Source organism: Dendropsophus ebraccatus, chromosome 3, assembly GCF_027789765.1.
Source record: "Dendropsophus ebraccatus isolate aDenEbr1 chromosome 3, aDenEbr1.pat, whole genome shotgun sequence".
Classification (NCBI taxonomy): domain Eukaryota; kingdom Metazoa; phylum Chordata; class Amphibia; order Anura; family Hylidae; genus Dendropsophus; species Dendropsophus ebraccatus.
The window spans coordinates 61236986-61254556 of NC_091456.1; the positions used below are offsets into that span (position 1 = coordinate 61236986).

At 42.2% G+C, this 17571-nt stretch overlaps 2 protein-coding genes across 4 annotated transcripts in view; both read right to left on the bottom strand.

The window, feature by feature from the left end:
* LOC138785683 (tight junction protein ZO-2-like) overlaps positions 1-17571 on the bottom strand; it is a 273858-nt gene that overhangs the window by 91854 nt on the left and 164433 nt on the right. The gene's annotated exons all lie outside the window — the stretch shown is intronic.
* ENTREP1 (endosomal transmembrane epsin interactor 1) overlaps positions 1-17571 on the bottom strand; it is a 51878-nt gene that overhangs the window by 8221 nt on the left and 26086 nt on the right. For both annotated transcript variants that reach the window (XM_069961871.1, XM_069961870.1), the window contains 4 exons: positions 13315-13443; positions 10196-10303; positions 8026-8159; positions 2534-2663 (listed from right to left, as the gene is read on the bottom strand). In XM_069961871.1, coding sequence (XP_069817972.1) covers positions 2534-2663; positions 8026-8159; positions 10196-10303; positions 13315-13443 — 501 coding nt within the window. The remainder of the gene's footprint in view (positions 1-2533; positions 2664-8025; positions 8160-10195; positions 10304-13314; positions 13444-17571) is intronic.

The following is a 17571-nucleotide window of genomic DNA, read 5'->3' on the forward strand; positions in this document are numbered from 1 at the left end:
ATGTCCTAAACAATCGGAAAGGGGAGTCATCAGAGAAAATGACTTTACCCCAGTCCTCAGCAGTCCACTCCCTGTACCTTTTGCAGAATATCAGTCTGTCCCTGATGTTTTTTCTGGAGAGAAGTGTCTTCTTTGCCGCCCTCCTTGAGACCAGGCCTTGCTCCAAGAGTCTCCTACTCACAGTGCGTGCAGATGCACTCACACCTGCCTGCTGCCATTCCTGAGCAAGCTCTGCACTGCTGGTAGCCCGATCTCTCAGCTGAAATACTTTTAAGAGACGTCCTGGCGCTTGCTGGTCTTTCTTGGGCGCCCTGGAGCCTTTTTGCCAACAATGGAACCTCTCTCCTTGAAGTTCTTCATGATGCGATAGATTGTTGACTGAGGTGCAATCTTTCTAGCTGCGATACTCTTCCCAGTTAGGCCATTTTTGTGCAGTGCAATGATGACTGCACGTGTTTCTTTAGAGATAACAATGGTTAACAGAAAAGAAACAATGATGGCAAGCACCAGCCACCTTTTAAAGTGTCCAGTGGTGTCATTCTTTCTTAATCATGACAGATTGATCTCCAGCCCTGTCCTCACCAACAGCCACACCTGTGTTAATGGAGCAATCACTGAAATGATGTTAGCTGTTCCTTTTAACCCCTTAACGACATCGGGCGTAAATTTACGCCCTGATGCCGATAAGGACGTTCAGAGCGGGGCCGCACAGCGACCCCCCGCTCTGAACCGCGGCGGTCCCGGGTGCCGCTTGTAGCCCGGGACCGTAGGTATTAGCGGGCACGGTCCGATCGCCGTGCCCGCTAATACAGTAATCAGATGCAGCTGTCAAACATGACAGCTGCATCCGATTACCGGATTCAGCCGTTCCCTGGTGTCTAGTGGCGGAGATCGCTCCCCCGGGATGTTATCCCGGAGGAGCGATCTCCGTTTCTGAAGCCGGCCAGGGACCGCTCCAAGATGGCACCGTCCCCGGCTCGGCACTCGTTTACTTCCGGCTGCTGCAGCCGGAAGTAAACGAGTGCCTATCTCATGGATCTCTGCAGCATAGGGGGGCTTCTAGTATAAGTGTTAAAGTAAAAAAAAAAGTGTTGTTAATAGTAAGCCCCCTCCCCTAATAAAAGTCTGAATCACCCCCCTTTTCCCAGGTTATAAATAAAAGTAAATAAATAAATAAATAAACAAACATGTTTGCTATCGCCGCATGCGTAATTGCCCAAACTATTAATTAATCACATTCCTGATCTCGCACGGTAAACGGCGTCAGCGCAAAAAAATCCCAAAGTGCAAAATTGCGCATTGTTTTAATCGTAACGACTTGAGGAACATATATAACAAGTCAGTTTTACCCCAGGGCGAATGGCGTAAAAACATATTTCCCCCAAATAAACAAAATGCTTTTTTTTTTTCAATTTCACCACACATTGAATTTTTTTCTGGTTTCGCAGTGTACTTTATGCAAAAATTCAGCCTGTAATTGCAAAGTACAATTAGTGACGCAAAAAATAAGGGCTCATGTGGGTTTCTAGGTGGAAAAATGCAAGTGCTATGGCCTCATAAGCACAAGGAGGGAAAAACGAAAACGCAAAAATCGAAATTGGCTCTGTCCTTAAGGGGTTAAGGCAGGGCTGCAATGATGTTGAAATGTGTTTTGGGGGATAAAGTTCATTTTCTAGGAAAATATTGACTTTGCAAGTAATTGCTGTTAAGCTGATCATTCTTTATAACATTCTGAAATATATACAAATTGCCATTTTAAAAACTGAAGCAGTAGACTTTGTAAAAATTTATATTTGTATCATTCTCAAAACTTTTGGCCATGACTATGTGTGAACATAGCCTTACAAAGTAATGTATAAACTTTTATAAAAACTAACGTGCTCCATAATGAATTTTTGCTAATAATTTTACTTACAACAGAATTGTAACAGGTACAAATGAGCTTGAGGAAAAACAGCATAATCAAAAGGAAACTGATAGCACGGATATGCAAAAGCAGTGCATACTTACCTTCAGTGCTGCTCTGTGATCCGGCATGTTACTAAAAAACATTGTTTATCCTGGGCTAACAGTGTCACAGAGGGGGGTCTGTGATACTACCTGTTCCTGCCCTTCTCTCCAGCCACTGCTGTATCTTTAATTATGCTGCGACCCATCACCTGGCTGAGTGTACTGTAGCAGCTAAAAGCATGGTAGGCACTGACAGTATCATAGACCCCTCTCTGTAACACTGTCAGCCCAGGATAAAGAATGATTTTTTAGCAACATGCTCGATCACAGAGCAGCGCTGAAGGTAGGTATGCATTGATCATGTGATCCGCAATGTAAAACTGGATATATGCATACATGCGTTGTCAGTTTCCCTTTCACATAGCCCAGGAATTAATTTTGCTCATAACATGATGGACTAGGGCTTCTCATGCACATAAAATGAATGTCTGGCTAAGTGTCCACTCTATGGAGAACTGACAGAGACTTACTAAGAGATACATAAAGTGATAAGACATATATGGAACATGTCTTATGGTGTTACCTCTAGTGAATGGCTTTGGCTAACCACAGATTCATATGGCGGAGGAGGTTCCACAGGACAAAACACTTCAACCCCTTTGAACCTGGATCCATAAATGTGTGGAAGAGGAATCACTTCATTCCCAATCATCCTGTAGAAGACATAAGATTGATTTCCCATCTGACTGGTGCTGGATTATACTGGAATACTATTACATAAATCAGACAATCTCCACTGTACAGGATAAGCATAAAAACTTCTCAATTTAAAATCATAACTTATTAGAATATGTTTATATATATATGGAAATCCCATCAAACTAAGAATTTCTTGATTCTTCTGCAGAATGTCTGCATTCTTCTGACCATCTGAGGCAATGTACATTCTATATCTGTTGGAAATCAAGGACTGTTTTGATGCTCGCCTTATATTTACTAACACATATACTATATATTACTTAGGCTTTTATGGTTTTACAATGTAATAGCTCATATACAATGTTTATTCAAATGTATGAAAGGCGTGTGACGGGTGCATGCCTCTTAGTAAAGCCAGCGGGACCAGCACCTGTTGCAGGACCTGCACAGAAATCTTTGCCTTCTCCACGCCTCCCCTCCCATATATAAATAAAGATAGGCAGTAAGCAAGACACCCCCTATAAAGGAGTCATTCTGCAGGTGGTGACCACTGACCATTTCTCTGTTCTCATTTCTTTTTGGCTGCTGTTTTGGTCTCTTTTGCGTTTTGTCATTGCTCTCATCCCTTGGGGTAGCATGAGGCAGTATCTACAACATATAGAAGTTGCCAGCTCATCCAGGATGGCGCATTAATGTGAGATGTGGCAAGAAGGTTGGCTGTGTCTGTCAGAACAGTGTCAGGAGCATGGAGCAGATACCAGGAGACAGGCCAGTACACCAGGATCTGTGGAAGGGGCCGTAGGAAGTCAACCACCCAGCAGCAGGACCGCCACCTCCTCCTTTGTGGTAGGAGGAACAGGAGGAGCAGTGCCAGGGCCATGCAAAATGACCACTAGCAGCCACTAATATCCATATGTTTGCTCAAAATGTCAGAAACAGACTCCATGAGGGTGGTACGAAGGCCCGACGTCTACAAGTCGGAGGTGTGCTTACAGGACAAAACTGCGCAGTGCGATTGGCATTTGCCAATTTGACATTGACGCCCTGTGCTCTTCACGGATTAGAGATGTTTCACACTAAGCAAATGTGACAGACATGACAGAGTTTGGAGAAATGGTGCAGAACGTTCTGGTGCATGCAACAGCATGACCGGTTTGGCAATGGGTCAGTAATGGTGTGGAGAGGCATATCTTTGGAGGGCCGCAAAGCCCTCCATGTGCTCGCCAGAGGTACCCTGACTGCCATTAGGTATTGAGATGAGATCCTCAAACCCCTTGGGAGACCATATGCTGGTGCGGTGGGCCCTGGGTTTCTTCTAATGCTGGACAATGCTAGACCTCATTCGGCTGTCTATGCACCTGGCAATAACACTGCCAATGTTGCATATAACCAGGCTGTATATAACACTGCCAATGGTGTATATAACCAGGCTCTGTGTGTAACACTGCCAATGTTGTATATAACCAGGCTCTGTGTATAGCACTGCCAATGTTGTAAATAACCAGGCTCTGAGTACAGTCTGATCACATGACATCTCAGTTTGGCTATTAGGTATTTAGGATGTTAAATGTTTTTACAATTTACGTAAACAGTGCAGAACTGCCGGGGTATATAGCGTATAAAGGGGTATATGGGGCTCCTGGCGATTTACCCTATAAAAAAAAAAAAAAAACCCAAACAAACAAGGGCATAGATTTGCCTCCTGGGCGACCTTGGAACAAATCTAATTAACACACTAACACTTTATACCCGGGCAGCGCAGGGTACATTTTCTAGTATATATATATATATAACCATACTAAATCAAATTTCGTGAACTAACATAATCTCTGACACTGAATGATCCAGAAGTAAGAAGTGGATGTATTCACTGCCAAAAGAAGCAATTAAAATAATTACATGTTCAATCTTCATAAACATCTGCTCCTTTCTTAATAGCAAACAACATTGGACTTCAGCAATCCTCTTATAATGTTATTTGGGCCAAACGAGTCTGTATTTTAATCAGTCTTTTTTAACAACACTAAGACAACAAGAAAGCACGGCACATAACTGCCATATTGCCACAACTAAAGGGCCGTGACAAAATGACGATATGAAAGTGTTTGATGGTAAGTTATGAAATGGCAAATACACATTAATTAATTACTGTATATAAAGGGCACTCCCAACTACAAAGTAAATATTTTATGCTCTACAAATAGCAGAACTCCACATGAGACAGATGTGTATAGACATATGAGTGTCTCCATTCTGGTGGACAAGTTCCAAAGTAAAAAAAAACTTTAGATTCATTCTAAATGAAGCCATGCTACATCTATATTTCAGTCCCTGATGGCTGGGTTAGAGACAATGTTTAACCCCTAGACGACCTAGGACATACCGGTACGTCCTGGAAGTCTGTGCCCAGACGACACTGGATGTACCGGTACGTCCTGAGCTATGAAGCGCACTCCTAGCAGGTGGGGGCCGGCTGCAATTAGCAGCCGGCACCTCAACGTTAATGACACGCTGCAGCTATCGCTCTGCAGCGTGACATTAACTCCTTAAATGCCGTGGCGTTTAAGTGTAAGTGACAGGGGGAGTCCCCTGTCACTTACTGATCGGGACCCCCGCAGTGTGACTGCGGGGGTCCCGATCATTAAACGGACCGCCGGAGGTCTCTCACCTGCCTCCGCGCGGTCCGATCGGCGATCTGTTCACTGAGCCTGCACAGGCAGGCTCAATAAGCAGAGCGCCCATAACACTGATCAATGCTATGCCTATGGCATAGCAATCATCAGTGTAGAAAATGAAACTAATGTATGTACAAGTCCCCCAAAGGGACAAAAGATTTATAAAAAAAAAAAGTTAAAATCACTAACACACTACCCCAAAACCCCTCCCCCAATAAAAGTTGCAATCTCCCTCCTTTCCCATTATATAAAACATATAAAAAATAAATAAATAAATAAACATATAATGTACCGTAGTACATTGTCCGATCTATTAAAATATAACAAGCGTCATTGCAAACGGTGAACGGCATAGACGAAAAGAGGGAAAAAAGTGGATTACCGATTTTATGTTACATTATATATAAAAATAAAAAGTGATCAAAACGTCCGATCTTCACAAATATGGCATTAATAAAAACTAGAGATCATGGCGGAAAAAATTACGCTCCATACAGCCCCGTAGGTGAAAAAATAAAACTGTTATAAGCACAATAGGCCTATTTTATTAATAATTAATTGCCAAAAAAAAGGATTTAATTAAAAAAAAATATATAACATTAGAAAATCTGTGTAACCTGCATATGGTTGTGTTTGGGCTGACCTATAGAATAATGGTATCATGTCGCTTTTACCATATAGTGCATTACGTAGACACAGGAACCCCCCAAACGTTACCATATTGCATTCTTATTTACGATTTCACCAATTTATATCTTCATAAATAATATATTTGGGATTCCATCATACATGTTATGGTAAAATGAAAGACGCCATTACAAAGTACAACTATTCCTGTAACAAATAAGCCATTACATGGCCCTGTAGATAGAAAACTGAAAGTGTTAGAGCTCTTAGAAGGGGAGGAGGAAAAAACGAAAGCGCAAAGATCAAAATTTGCGCGGTCCACTGGGTCATTTTGGGCCTGGTCCTCAAAGGGTTAATGGAAAGTGTAGGAAATTCACGAACTTGCCTGTTTAGTTACGTTCAGAATTGCCATGTAAATAGAACATAACCCTTTTCTAAGGCCCCATTCACACGTCCGTGTCAGTTTTTACTGTCAGGAAATCCTGATCAGGAGACCTCAAATGTCATCAGGAAAGTATCAGGATTTCCTGACAATAATTTGTTTTTACCTTCAGGAAACCATCAGGAAAAACCTTCAGGATTTCCTGATGAGAAAAAAAAAAAGAAGTGATTTCAATATGGTCTAGTATGCCAACATACATCATAGGTACCCACACAGCCCCTAGTTTACTGTGCCACCATCTCCCCCTCATGCACCGTGCCACCGTGTCCCCCCCCATGTACTGGGCACTGTGTCCCCCTCATGTACCGTGCCACCGTGTCCCCCTCATGTACTGTGCCACCCTGTCCCCTTATGTGCCGTGCCACCGTGTCCCCCTCATGTACCATGCCACCATGTACCCCTCATGTGCCGTGCCACCGTGTCTCCCTCATGTGCCGTTCCACTGTGTCTCCCTCATGTGCCGTGCCACCCTGTCCCCCTCATGCCATATGTAATCCTCTAATCAGTTGCAGAACTACAACTCTCTTTATGACCTGTCAGTAGGACATAATGGGAGTTGTATTTCTGCAATCTGGATGGTCACAGATGGCAAAACTACAACTCCCATCATGCCCTGCTGACAGGTAATGATTGGAGATGTAGTTTTGCAACCTGGATGGCCACGGGTTGTAGAACTACAACTTCCATCAAGACCTGTCAGCAGGGCCTGATGGGAGTTGTAGTTTTGCCATCTGCGACAATCCAGGTTGTACAAATACAACTCCCATCATGCCCTGCTGACAGGTAATGATTGGAGATGTAGTTCTGCAACATGGATAGCCACGGGTTGTAGAACTACTGTCAGAAGGGCATGATGGGAGTTGTAGTTTTGCCATCTGAGACAGTCCAGTGCCCGTCCTGGGTAGTAGAGAGAAGGGTTGCCCGGCAGTCTGGTGGTGGCAGCGAAGCGGCAGCAGCAGGCGGTGAGTAACGGGGGGCCGGGGGGAACCTGCTGCGGTTGCGGGGGTACAGCGGTGGGGGCTCTTAGGGCTGCATCACCAGGCCGGCCGGGGGGTGCGGATAGGATGAGGGGGTGCGGATCCCTTTGGACTCGTTGGTCGGCGGCATCACCAGGCCGGCCCGGGGGGGGGGCAGGGCGGCTGGGGTGCGGGTGAGGAGACCTGTCGGGCGGCATCACCAGGCCTGCCCCGGGGGGGGGGGGGGGGGGTCGGGGGGTGGAATCGGGTGAGGAGTCCTGTCAGCCGGCGGCATCAGGCATCACCAGGACGGCTGTGGAGTCCCGGCGTCCGATGTGCAGGAGGACTAGTCCGGTAAGTTTCGGGGTGATTGCGCTCTCCCAAGCCACAGGCCATCCGGAGGTCCGGACGCTTTCCTGATGCGCATCAGGAAAGCGTCCGGGGCTCAGGCGCTCCCGGAAAAATCCGGAAAAGTGTCCATGCCTAATGAAAGTCTATGGGTCTGGAAATCCGTCCGGATTGAAATCCGGATGGTTTTCCGGACGTGTGAAGGGGGCCTAACACTTTCCAAATTATTTTGATAGCAGACAGACTGCAGGAAATGTATTCAATTTAAAAATATGACAGATAGAACTTAATTAATAACAGATTATGAGATCATTAACATATACATTACCTCGGAGTCATTCTGGGAGTACTAGAATAGAATGTTGCAAAGTATGAAGGAGGAGGGGCAGGTGGAACAAAGTCATCAAAGTCTGGCTCCCGATCTTGTTCTTCAGCTTCCTCTACAGAGACTTGGGACTCATCCTAATAACAATAAAAGTCATCATTAAATCTAAAAAAAAAATGCATAAATGAGCCAATGATAACATTTACATTAAGATACCCATCTTTTTAATATCTTCTATTTCATTAAAGTATGTCACAAGTATCTTAAATGGTTTAAATAGTCTCTTTAATAAAAAAAAAAAGCAACAATTCTGGGAAAATTTTACTTTAACTTGCCTGGGGGTTAAGGGTTTGGACGCCCCGCAATCTCCTACTTTTCCCCTATTCTGTGAATAGGGGAAAAGTTAAATTTTCCTGAAATACCCCTTTAATTAACATCCCTAGGGGTCCTTTCACACACACAGATATCTGACAGATGATTTGATAGATTTTTGAAGCCAAAGCAATGAACAGATTATAAACAGAAAACAGGCCATAAAGAAAAGTATGGATTTCTCCTCTTTTATTTTTTTTAATTTTCCAACATAAGAAAACAAACAACACATAATAATCAATGGGGTAGGGGAGGAAGTTCTCCTCTTTTAAAATCCATTTCTTTGGTTTCAAAAATCTGTGAGATATCTGAGTGTGTAAAAGGACCCTTAGAGCAGATTATTCAGATTGCAGAATTACATTACATCCAGACACATGGCCTAAATCAATTTAACAGCACCCGTTTAAATTTATTTTTCTATCTACGGAGCTGTGTGAGAGCCTTGTTCTTTGCACCATAGTTTGACATTTTTATTAGTAGCATTCTGGGTATATGATACTTTTTTGACCACTTTTTATACGCAGTTCTGCCATATTTTTTGTGTATGTGGTTCACCTTGCAGGATCAATAACTTTATACTTTTATAACTTGAACATTTCAATATCTATATTATTTTATTCAGAATGTAGACTTATTAGCAAAAAGGGAGAAGGATGTATATTTTTAAGTCCTCCTAGGGATCTTTTTTAGCAATCATTTGCTTGCTTATACAGCTCAATGCAGTGCTACCAGCACTATCTGCCTCAGGCAGACTTTATCAGTAGTGTAAAGATGGCAGTCACAGAGGCCTTTAGTAGAAAAAAAAAAAGAAAAGAGGAGCCTGGAGGGTCATATTTTTTAAGCATTTATACAAGTAAAAAATACCCCAAACTAGTAAGAACACACACAGGTTCATCCACCTGTATGATTCCTGCTATAATTCCCAGCAATATTATTAATACAGATAGATAGACCAACAAGATACTTTTCCCTGCTACTGTGTTCACGTTAATACAGTGGTGCCTTGGATTACGAGCATAATTCGTTCCGGGACTGTGCTTGTAATCCAAATCCACTCTTAATACAAAGCAAATTTTCCCATATGAAATCATAGAAATGGAAACAATTGGTTCCACACCCCAAATATAATGATTTATTATTCTGAATAACATGTAAAACAAATGAAACAAACATTCATAAACAGCAGAATATTTGATATTATAAGTTACTGTACAGTAATGGAGACGATGGAAAACACAAGGACTGACAGAGACTGCAGGGAGTATGAAGGAATGAGCAGGGCAGATGTGGGCACATACATGCAGCACTCTCTGTCTGGGGAGAGAGGGGTTACAGCTATTGAGAGATTACCTCCACAGTCCTGTCCTCTGATGCAAGCCCCAGCCTGAAGTGGATCTGCTGATTTGGAAGGTGAGGGAGACTTCCTGGGTCAGAGTACAGGGCTGTAGACCCTGCTAAGCAGGCCATGCCCCTCCCCCACTCGCTCTCCCACCCAGTACAGGGAGCTCTTAAACAAAAGCAATGCTCTTAAACCAAGTCACAATTTTGAAAAACTGTGAGCTCTTAAACCAAAACGCTATTAAACCAAGTTACTCTTAAACCAAGATAACACTGTACTTTGATTATCTTGCAATATACACATTATATACAAAAAAGATGAAAAGGTAAGGTGGATAACAAGAAGTCACCTTAAAAAGATAAGACCTTTCCATATATTAGAAATAAGCAATGTTTACTTGTCAGTTATTAATTAATACCACAAACATAGGTATACATGTTAGTGAACTTTCCACTCACTTACTGTGCAGGGTCGTCTAGTGGTCAAGAGTTGCAGGTAACGTAAGGCAGCTGCTACCAGGCAAACAGTGGTTGTCAAAGCATTCAAGGCACATAGGGCAAAGAACACTTTCTACAAGAAGAATAAAAATGGTGTTCATGAAATGTAAGCTACAATGCACGCTGTTTAAAGAAAAAAAAGCAAAGCCTAGAAAGCTTACTCAAGCTAGCAAACATCTTTTGCTTTAAAATCAACTTGTGTCCGAAAGTTATATAGATTTGTAATTTACTTTTATTTAAAAATCTCAAGTCTTACCATACTTAGCAGCTGCTGTATGTCCTGCAGGAAATTGAGTTTTCTTTTCCATCTGACACATTGCTCTATGGTGACATCTCAGTCAGTGACAGGAACTGTCCTGAGCAGGAGAGTTTTTCTATGGGTATTTGCTACTGCTCTGGACAGTTCCTGACATGGAGAGACGTGTCAGCAGAGAGCACTGTGTCACACTGGGAAGAATATACCACTTCCTGCAGGACATATAGCAGCTGATAAGTACTGGAAGACTGGAGATTTTTAGATAGACGTAATTACAAATCTATAAATTTCTGAACCCAGATGATTTAAAAGAAAAAGATTTTTGCCAGATAATCCCTTTAACATCTGCCAGAAAACAAAACTGGCAGGCAAAGCGAAGGTACAACCAAAAACAGTAAACTTGCATAATAACTATGACACAATGCCGGCTACCCTTTCCCGCTAAAAATGGTGCTTACAAATAATTCTATATAAAAAGCTGGCTTTTATTCTATATTTAATTTCCACCACACCATCTACAAAAGTTTTCTTTATTCCGGCTAAGATCCTGTAATTGGGATGTCAATGATTCAAGACTTCTGGCTTGGATCTAAGCTGGTATTTTAGTGTACTATATATTAGCCTTGTCAGGGACAGATTGACCTTCCTACTATATAAGACAAAGAAGCTGATATGTGCTCTAATGTTCCAGGAACTTACTAGGCATCCTACCTTACCAATAGTCTGTGCTGACAAGGCACACTTCAAAGTCTAATAAAGGTTATATTGCTGCAAGCTATTGTTTGGTTTCTATTGTGCAGCTGTCTTTCTTGATTTAAAGTGTACCTGTCATTATAACGTTCAAAATCTAAATCAACAGTAGATGTGAAATAAAACATGATTTCAATTTACATTCACTTTTTTAAAGTAATCAAGCTTTAAAACAAAAGTTATACTTACTTGTATCCAGGCCGGGTCTCTTAAAGGTATCTTTTTAGTCTTGTATTGGGTAAAAAGACCAAATGCAGGAAGCCCCAGTCATCTGCACGCTCACAGAGAAGTTATTTGATTGACAGACACATTGAGCCGTGACACTCTGCACTGTGTAGTTTACAATTAAAAGTGGGCAAAAAGTGGATGCAGAGTGCTATCCAACACACGACTGCACAGTACAGAGTGTCTCAATGTGTACTCGGGAACGGCCATCAATGAAATGAATGCCTTCTCTGTGAATGTGCAGATGACCGGGACTTCCTGCGTTTGGTCTCTTTTTTTTTAACCAGCTCTAAAACTGACTTCAGGAAACTGGACCTGGATACAATTAAGTATAGTTTTGCTTTAAATTTAGATTTTGATCATTTAGATTTTAAAAATAATAGCAACAGGTACACTTTAATGCTATTCTATGAAGTATAGCACTGGATCTGTACAAGCCTTAGTACACATCCTTAGGGTAAAAACATGAGGTGGTTGCGTTTGTGGTTGGCCATGTGCAGAAAGTATGTCTGAAATGCTGTGGCCACAAAGTGTGTGTGTTTTTTTTTTTTTTAATACCTGCCAATTTTAGCTATTTAGCAATAAGGGTAAAATTACTAAAGCTGGCCAGTAGAGATGAGTGAATCACATTTGTGGTCCCCAGGCAGAAGTCGGACACTTAAATGCATATGAGCGCACATCAGTTTCACTTCGTACGAAGTAAAACAAATCTGATTCACTCATCTCTACTGGCCAGTATAAAAAAAATAATTAAAAATTAAACACCAGCAGTTTAGAAGTACTTACTGCACATGACCATAATGCAACCACATTATATGCTTTTACCCTTAGTAAATAAACAAGGTTTTTAAAGTGTTTTAAAAATCAAATTAATCTGTATGTCCCTTTATTTTCTGGAATTATTGTTCAGGCATGTAATTTCTTTACATCTTAACAACTCGTGATAGATATATCCATCCTGCCCGAATGCTTGTTCCTGCATTGTGTTGCATACATCTGTCATGACCTCACTTGTACTGCTTAGTGTAAGGCTGTGTGACTCTTTTGACCAGAAAGGATAATTGATGCTCCCAGGTATGATGGTATATATACAGTGAGAAAAGATCCCCCAGGTATGATTGTATATGCATAGTGAGGATAGATACCCCCCGGTATGATGGTATATGTACAGTGAGGATAGTTTCCCCCAGGTATGATAGTATATGCACAATGAGGAAAGATGCCCCCAGGTATGATAGTATATGCACAATGAGGATAGATGCCCCCAGGTATGATGGTGTATGCACAATGAGGATAGATGCCCCCAGGTATGATAGTATATGCACAATGAGGATAGATGCCCCCAGGTATGATAGTATATGCACAATGAGGATAGATGCCGCCAGGTATGATAGTATATGCACAATGAGGATAGATGCCGCCAGGTATGATAGTATATGCACAATGAGGATAGATGCCCCCAGGTATGATAGTATATGCACAATGAGGATAGATGCCCCCAGGTATGATAGTATATGCACAATGAGGATAGATGCCCCCAGGTATGATAGTATATGCACAATGAGGATAGATGCCCACAGGTATGATAGTATATGCACAATGAGGATAGATGCCCCCAGGTATGATAGTATATGCACAATGAGGATAGATGCCCCCAGGTATGATGGTATATGCACAATGAGGATAGATGCCCCCAGGTATGATGGTGTATGCACAATGAGGATAGATGCCCCCAGGTATGATGGTATATATTGTAGAACTGCAAACTAGGATGTTAATTAACCCCTGAGTCCTAGGTTTACAACATCTTTTAGGGATGTGCAGCAATGATCCTGCAATATCTGCAATATTACCTTAAGTAAAAGATGGACTGCATTACAGGAGTGAATCATGACAAGCTTCAATACATTTTCTTTCTCCAAGCACTTGGAAGTATGAGGTTCTTCACAGCAAACACAGATTTTCCCTTCTGTCATTTCTACCTGAAAATACACTTCTGTGAGTAAGGACATCATATTCTATATGAGCATATTCCTGCAGTGTTTTCTTACTTCATAAGAATGAGATACAAGTCTAGCTGAGGCTTACACACTTCTCAAAGAATGTCACACACTTTTCTCAGTGATTGCAATCTCTTATGAGCACTGCCCTATTTACTCCTGTATGCAGGGATCTCACTCCTCTTTTATCAGCTCTATTACCTTATATACTGTAAGCTCTTGGGAGCCTTCAGGCTTCTTCTACACACAGCAGCAGCACCCATGACTAGCACTGAATAAAGATATGTGCAGGAACCGGAACTTGCCACTTTAAGCAGTGGCAAGTAATAAAGTGGCCCTTAATTATCTGCAAACTGCCAGCATTAGTTGAGACCCAAAAAAGTTGCAGAAGGGCCCCGGCGAAGTGCAGCCTTTTTGGATGCTCTTTTTTTTCCAGGAACTTTTTTTCCAGTTCCCATTGAGATGCCAAGTAGAACCATGTGGTAACATCAAAAACTGATATGAAAACAAGAAGTTTTTGGAAACTAGCAATGTAGCAGAGATACAGCACAAGTGTGGTGAGGGGAGTCATGTGTAACCCCCTATTGTTGTTGTACAAAAAAAAAAAAAAAAAAAGAGAAAAGGCTACCACCGTTTCTATTTAAAAAGACGTCCATTATTGCCACAATGTATTTGACTTCAATGCAATGCATCGAAGTCAATGGAATGACGGATGTCCAATGTACACAGTGTATGACATGCCGGACGTTGTCTGAGCAGACGTCAAAATAATGATCATGACAATTATCTATTGCAAACAGCGGACGCTATTTTTTAGTTGTTCACCATCCTTTCACCGTTTCTACTATTAAATTCAATGGACTTTTCAATTAAAGACACACCCAAAGGGCAATCAGCCCAATTGAAACCGAACTAACAGCCATCATTGCACTGACGAGAGGACAAACAGCGACGCATGTGATTTTAAACTCAAATCGTCTGATCGTCCGGACAGCCCATAGGAGACAGTGGCAGTCTGCTGCCGCCGCTCTTGTTGTTCGGAGCGGTGGCAGCAGATCGTTAATAGGCTGAGCATTGGCGTTTCAGCCTATTGAAAGACAACAATCAGCTGACCGTTGTCATCTATTACAATAGACGATTATCAGCCTTATGTTACCGGTGTCTGTGTTATTCTTTTCACTAAAAAGTTTCTTTATTTGGGCTGTGGACAGTGTCAAGGAGGCGGGGACCTATCATTCCCTTGGATCTAGCACCACTACGCCTCACTGTTCTGTATGCACAGTGTACTCACTGATTATGCAAAGAAGCATGCATACAGCACAGTGAGGTGTGTTGGCGCTAGGACCCAGGAAATAATAGGCCCCGTCTCCTTGATACCTTATTCACCTGAAAAAAGGTGGGATTTTTTGTTGCAAGAATAAAAGCACAGACACATGCAAAAAAGGTGTGTTCTGAATGCATTTATTGATATCCAGCAGTGCCAATAACTCAGTAAGGGGTCGAGGGTTACAGATTGACTTTAATACATTTAACTAAAGATTTTTCAATGCACAAAATAAGTATGATAAAAGTTTTGTCTGACTGTCTGACAATATGATGAAAGTATCATAGCCTATAAAGAGTTTAAAACATCCAGGAAGCAGAATCTGGAAGCCAAATCTAGAAAATGAAACATAAACCGTTAAAACCAACCCACATGGTAAATTGGATATAATTGTATAGTATTATAAAAAACATGTGGCTATTTGCATCCGTGGATCCCTTAAAGGGACTCTGTACCCACAAGCTGTCCCCCCCAAACCACTTGTACCTTCAGATAGCTGCTTTTAATCCAAGATCTGTCCTGGGGTCCGTTCGGCAGGTGATGCAGTTATTGTCCTAAAAAACAACTTTTAAACTTGCAGCCCTATGCCAAACAGCCGTGGCCTAGAGTTTCTGTGCCTAATTTTGCACCACCCCTCCGTCCCTCCTCCCCACCCTCTTTATCATTAGGAATGCCACTGGCAGAGTTTGTCCTATTCCCCTGCAGTGAACACTGCACAGGTGCCTTAACAATCCAGCCCATGTGCAGTATTCACACAGCTGATGAAAAGGAAACAATCTGCCTGGAGCATTCCTAATGATGAGGAGGGCGGGGAGAAGGGATGGAGAGGTTGTGCCAGCCTAATGCACACACACTCTAGGCCACGGGCGTTTGGCACAGTGCTGCCAGTTTAAAAGTTGTTTTTTAGGACAATAACTGCATCACCTGCCGAACGGACCCCAGGACAGATCTTGGATTAAAAGCAGCTATCCGAAGGTACAAGTGGTTTGGGATGGGCAGATTGTGGGTACAGAGTCTCTTTAAGGCCCTATTACACAACTAGCCTTATGCGGCTGATACCGACCGTAACCTCCAATAATCACTTTGTGTAACAGTAGACAACGATCAGCCGACATGCACGATGTCGGCTGATAGTTGTCTTTCAACATGTTGAAATGTCAACGATGGTGGTCGGCGCTCGCTTGCTCCCTCTTACCGCCCTGTGTAATAAGGGCTTTACTCACTGTGAAACCCAATAAGAAGGTGGAGTTTTTTAGTTCTCTAATGGCCTCTAAGTAGGGGTAGGGTATTGGTCACAGATTTAACAGCAAGCACAGAAAATGAATGTTGACAGCCATTGCTGAGAATACCATGAGAGAAATTTTATGATGCTGGCAGGCAAAATCTCAAAGTTTACACCACAGAATTGTACTATTCTGATATACAAAGTTTTTTATTACTTGAGGCTCAATTTAATTCTTTGGGCCATGTTCACATGACGTAAGACCCCGGCTGTTCTGTGACGCATTCTGCAGCACTATGTAAGTTCAGTATTAATCACGGACGTTGTTGAAACAATGGCAACAATGGCCATGATTATTACTGAACTTACGTTGTGTGAACATAGCCTAAATGTGTGTTCGGAAGGAAAAGCGTACTGCAGGAAGCACTGTTTTCTCAATGTGTAAATCTGATATGTCAGTCATCATGGTTTTATAAAGAAAGCATCTAATGGACAACAGGAGATAGACATGATTTCAGCCCGAGCAAGAAGAGAGACATAATATAATGTTTCATCACAGGATGTGGATCAGTAGAATAGTTAGAGAATGGAGCCGGAGTACGGAAACCATCATCTGTTAACGTTTCTTAACTCATATTGCTGTAATTAGGTTTCTGGTAAAAACAAGACCCCCCCAAACACTCATTGTTTAATAAACAGGGTAAATGTAAAAGACTAATGGTTTACTTGGGAAAAGGCGTTCCAATCTATTCTCCTATTTGATTAATTGCCTGACCCTAGGTTAAAGGTAGGTAAAGGTCAGAAAGGGCAGCAAATGTTGGCATATACAAGCTGGGTCTGTAATAGCAGAAGCAGGAACAGCAAAAACTAAAAGGATCATGTTGCTCAGACACAAAGTTGATAGCAAAGGAGTCCATAAAAAGGCTGCAGTACTTTTAGCATTGGCTAAGGTTAGGGCATTTAGGAGGAAATTTATCAAACATGGTGTAAAGCAGAATTGTCTTAGTTGCCCATAGCAACCAATCAGATTTCACCTTTCATTTTTCAAAGACTCTGTGAGGAATGAAAGGTGGAATCTGATTGGTTGCAAGGGGCAAGTAACACAATTCTACTTTACACCTGATTGATAAATCTCTCCCTTAGGCTACGTTCACACGTAGCAAAAGTGGCGGAATTCCGAATGCTGCCAGCCTCCCTCTCATAATGACAGTCTATAGGAGACATTAATTCCACCACTTTCAGTGGCCCTAAAATGGGAAATATGTAGGCAATTCACGGCTTAAGCGAGTGATGGAAGGAAAATGCCAGATGCCTGTGTAGGTGAGCTGGTGAACGGCAACACTTTGTTGTCATGTCTTTAGGCAGGGGCACTTCTGCCATCAGCTGATCAAAGGGGTTGTCAAGGCCATCATCAGCACTGGACCTTTAAATGTGAATGCTTGCAATCAGCACTTGGCAAATTATGAGGCACTGTGACTAACAGAGCAAGGTGCTACTGACTCCCCGCCTTGCCAACCACTCTTGTCAATCAAGCAGGCAGATTACCTACAAGGGGAAGCCTAGT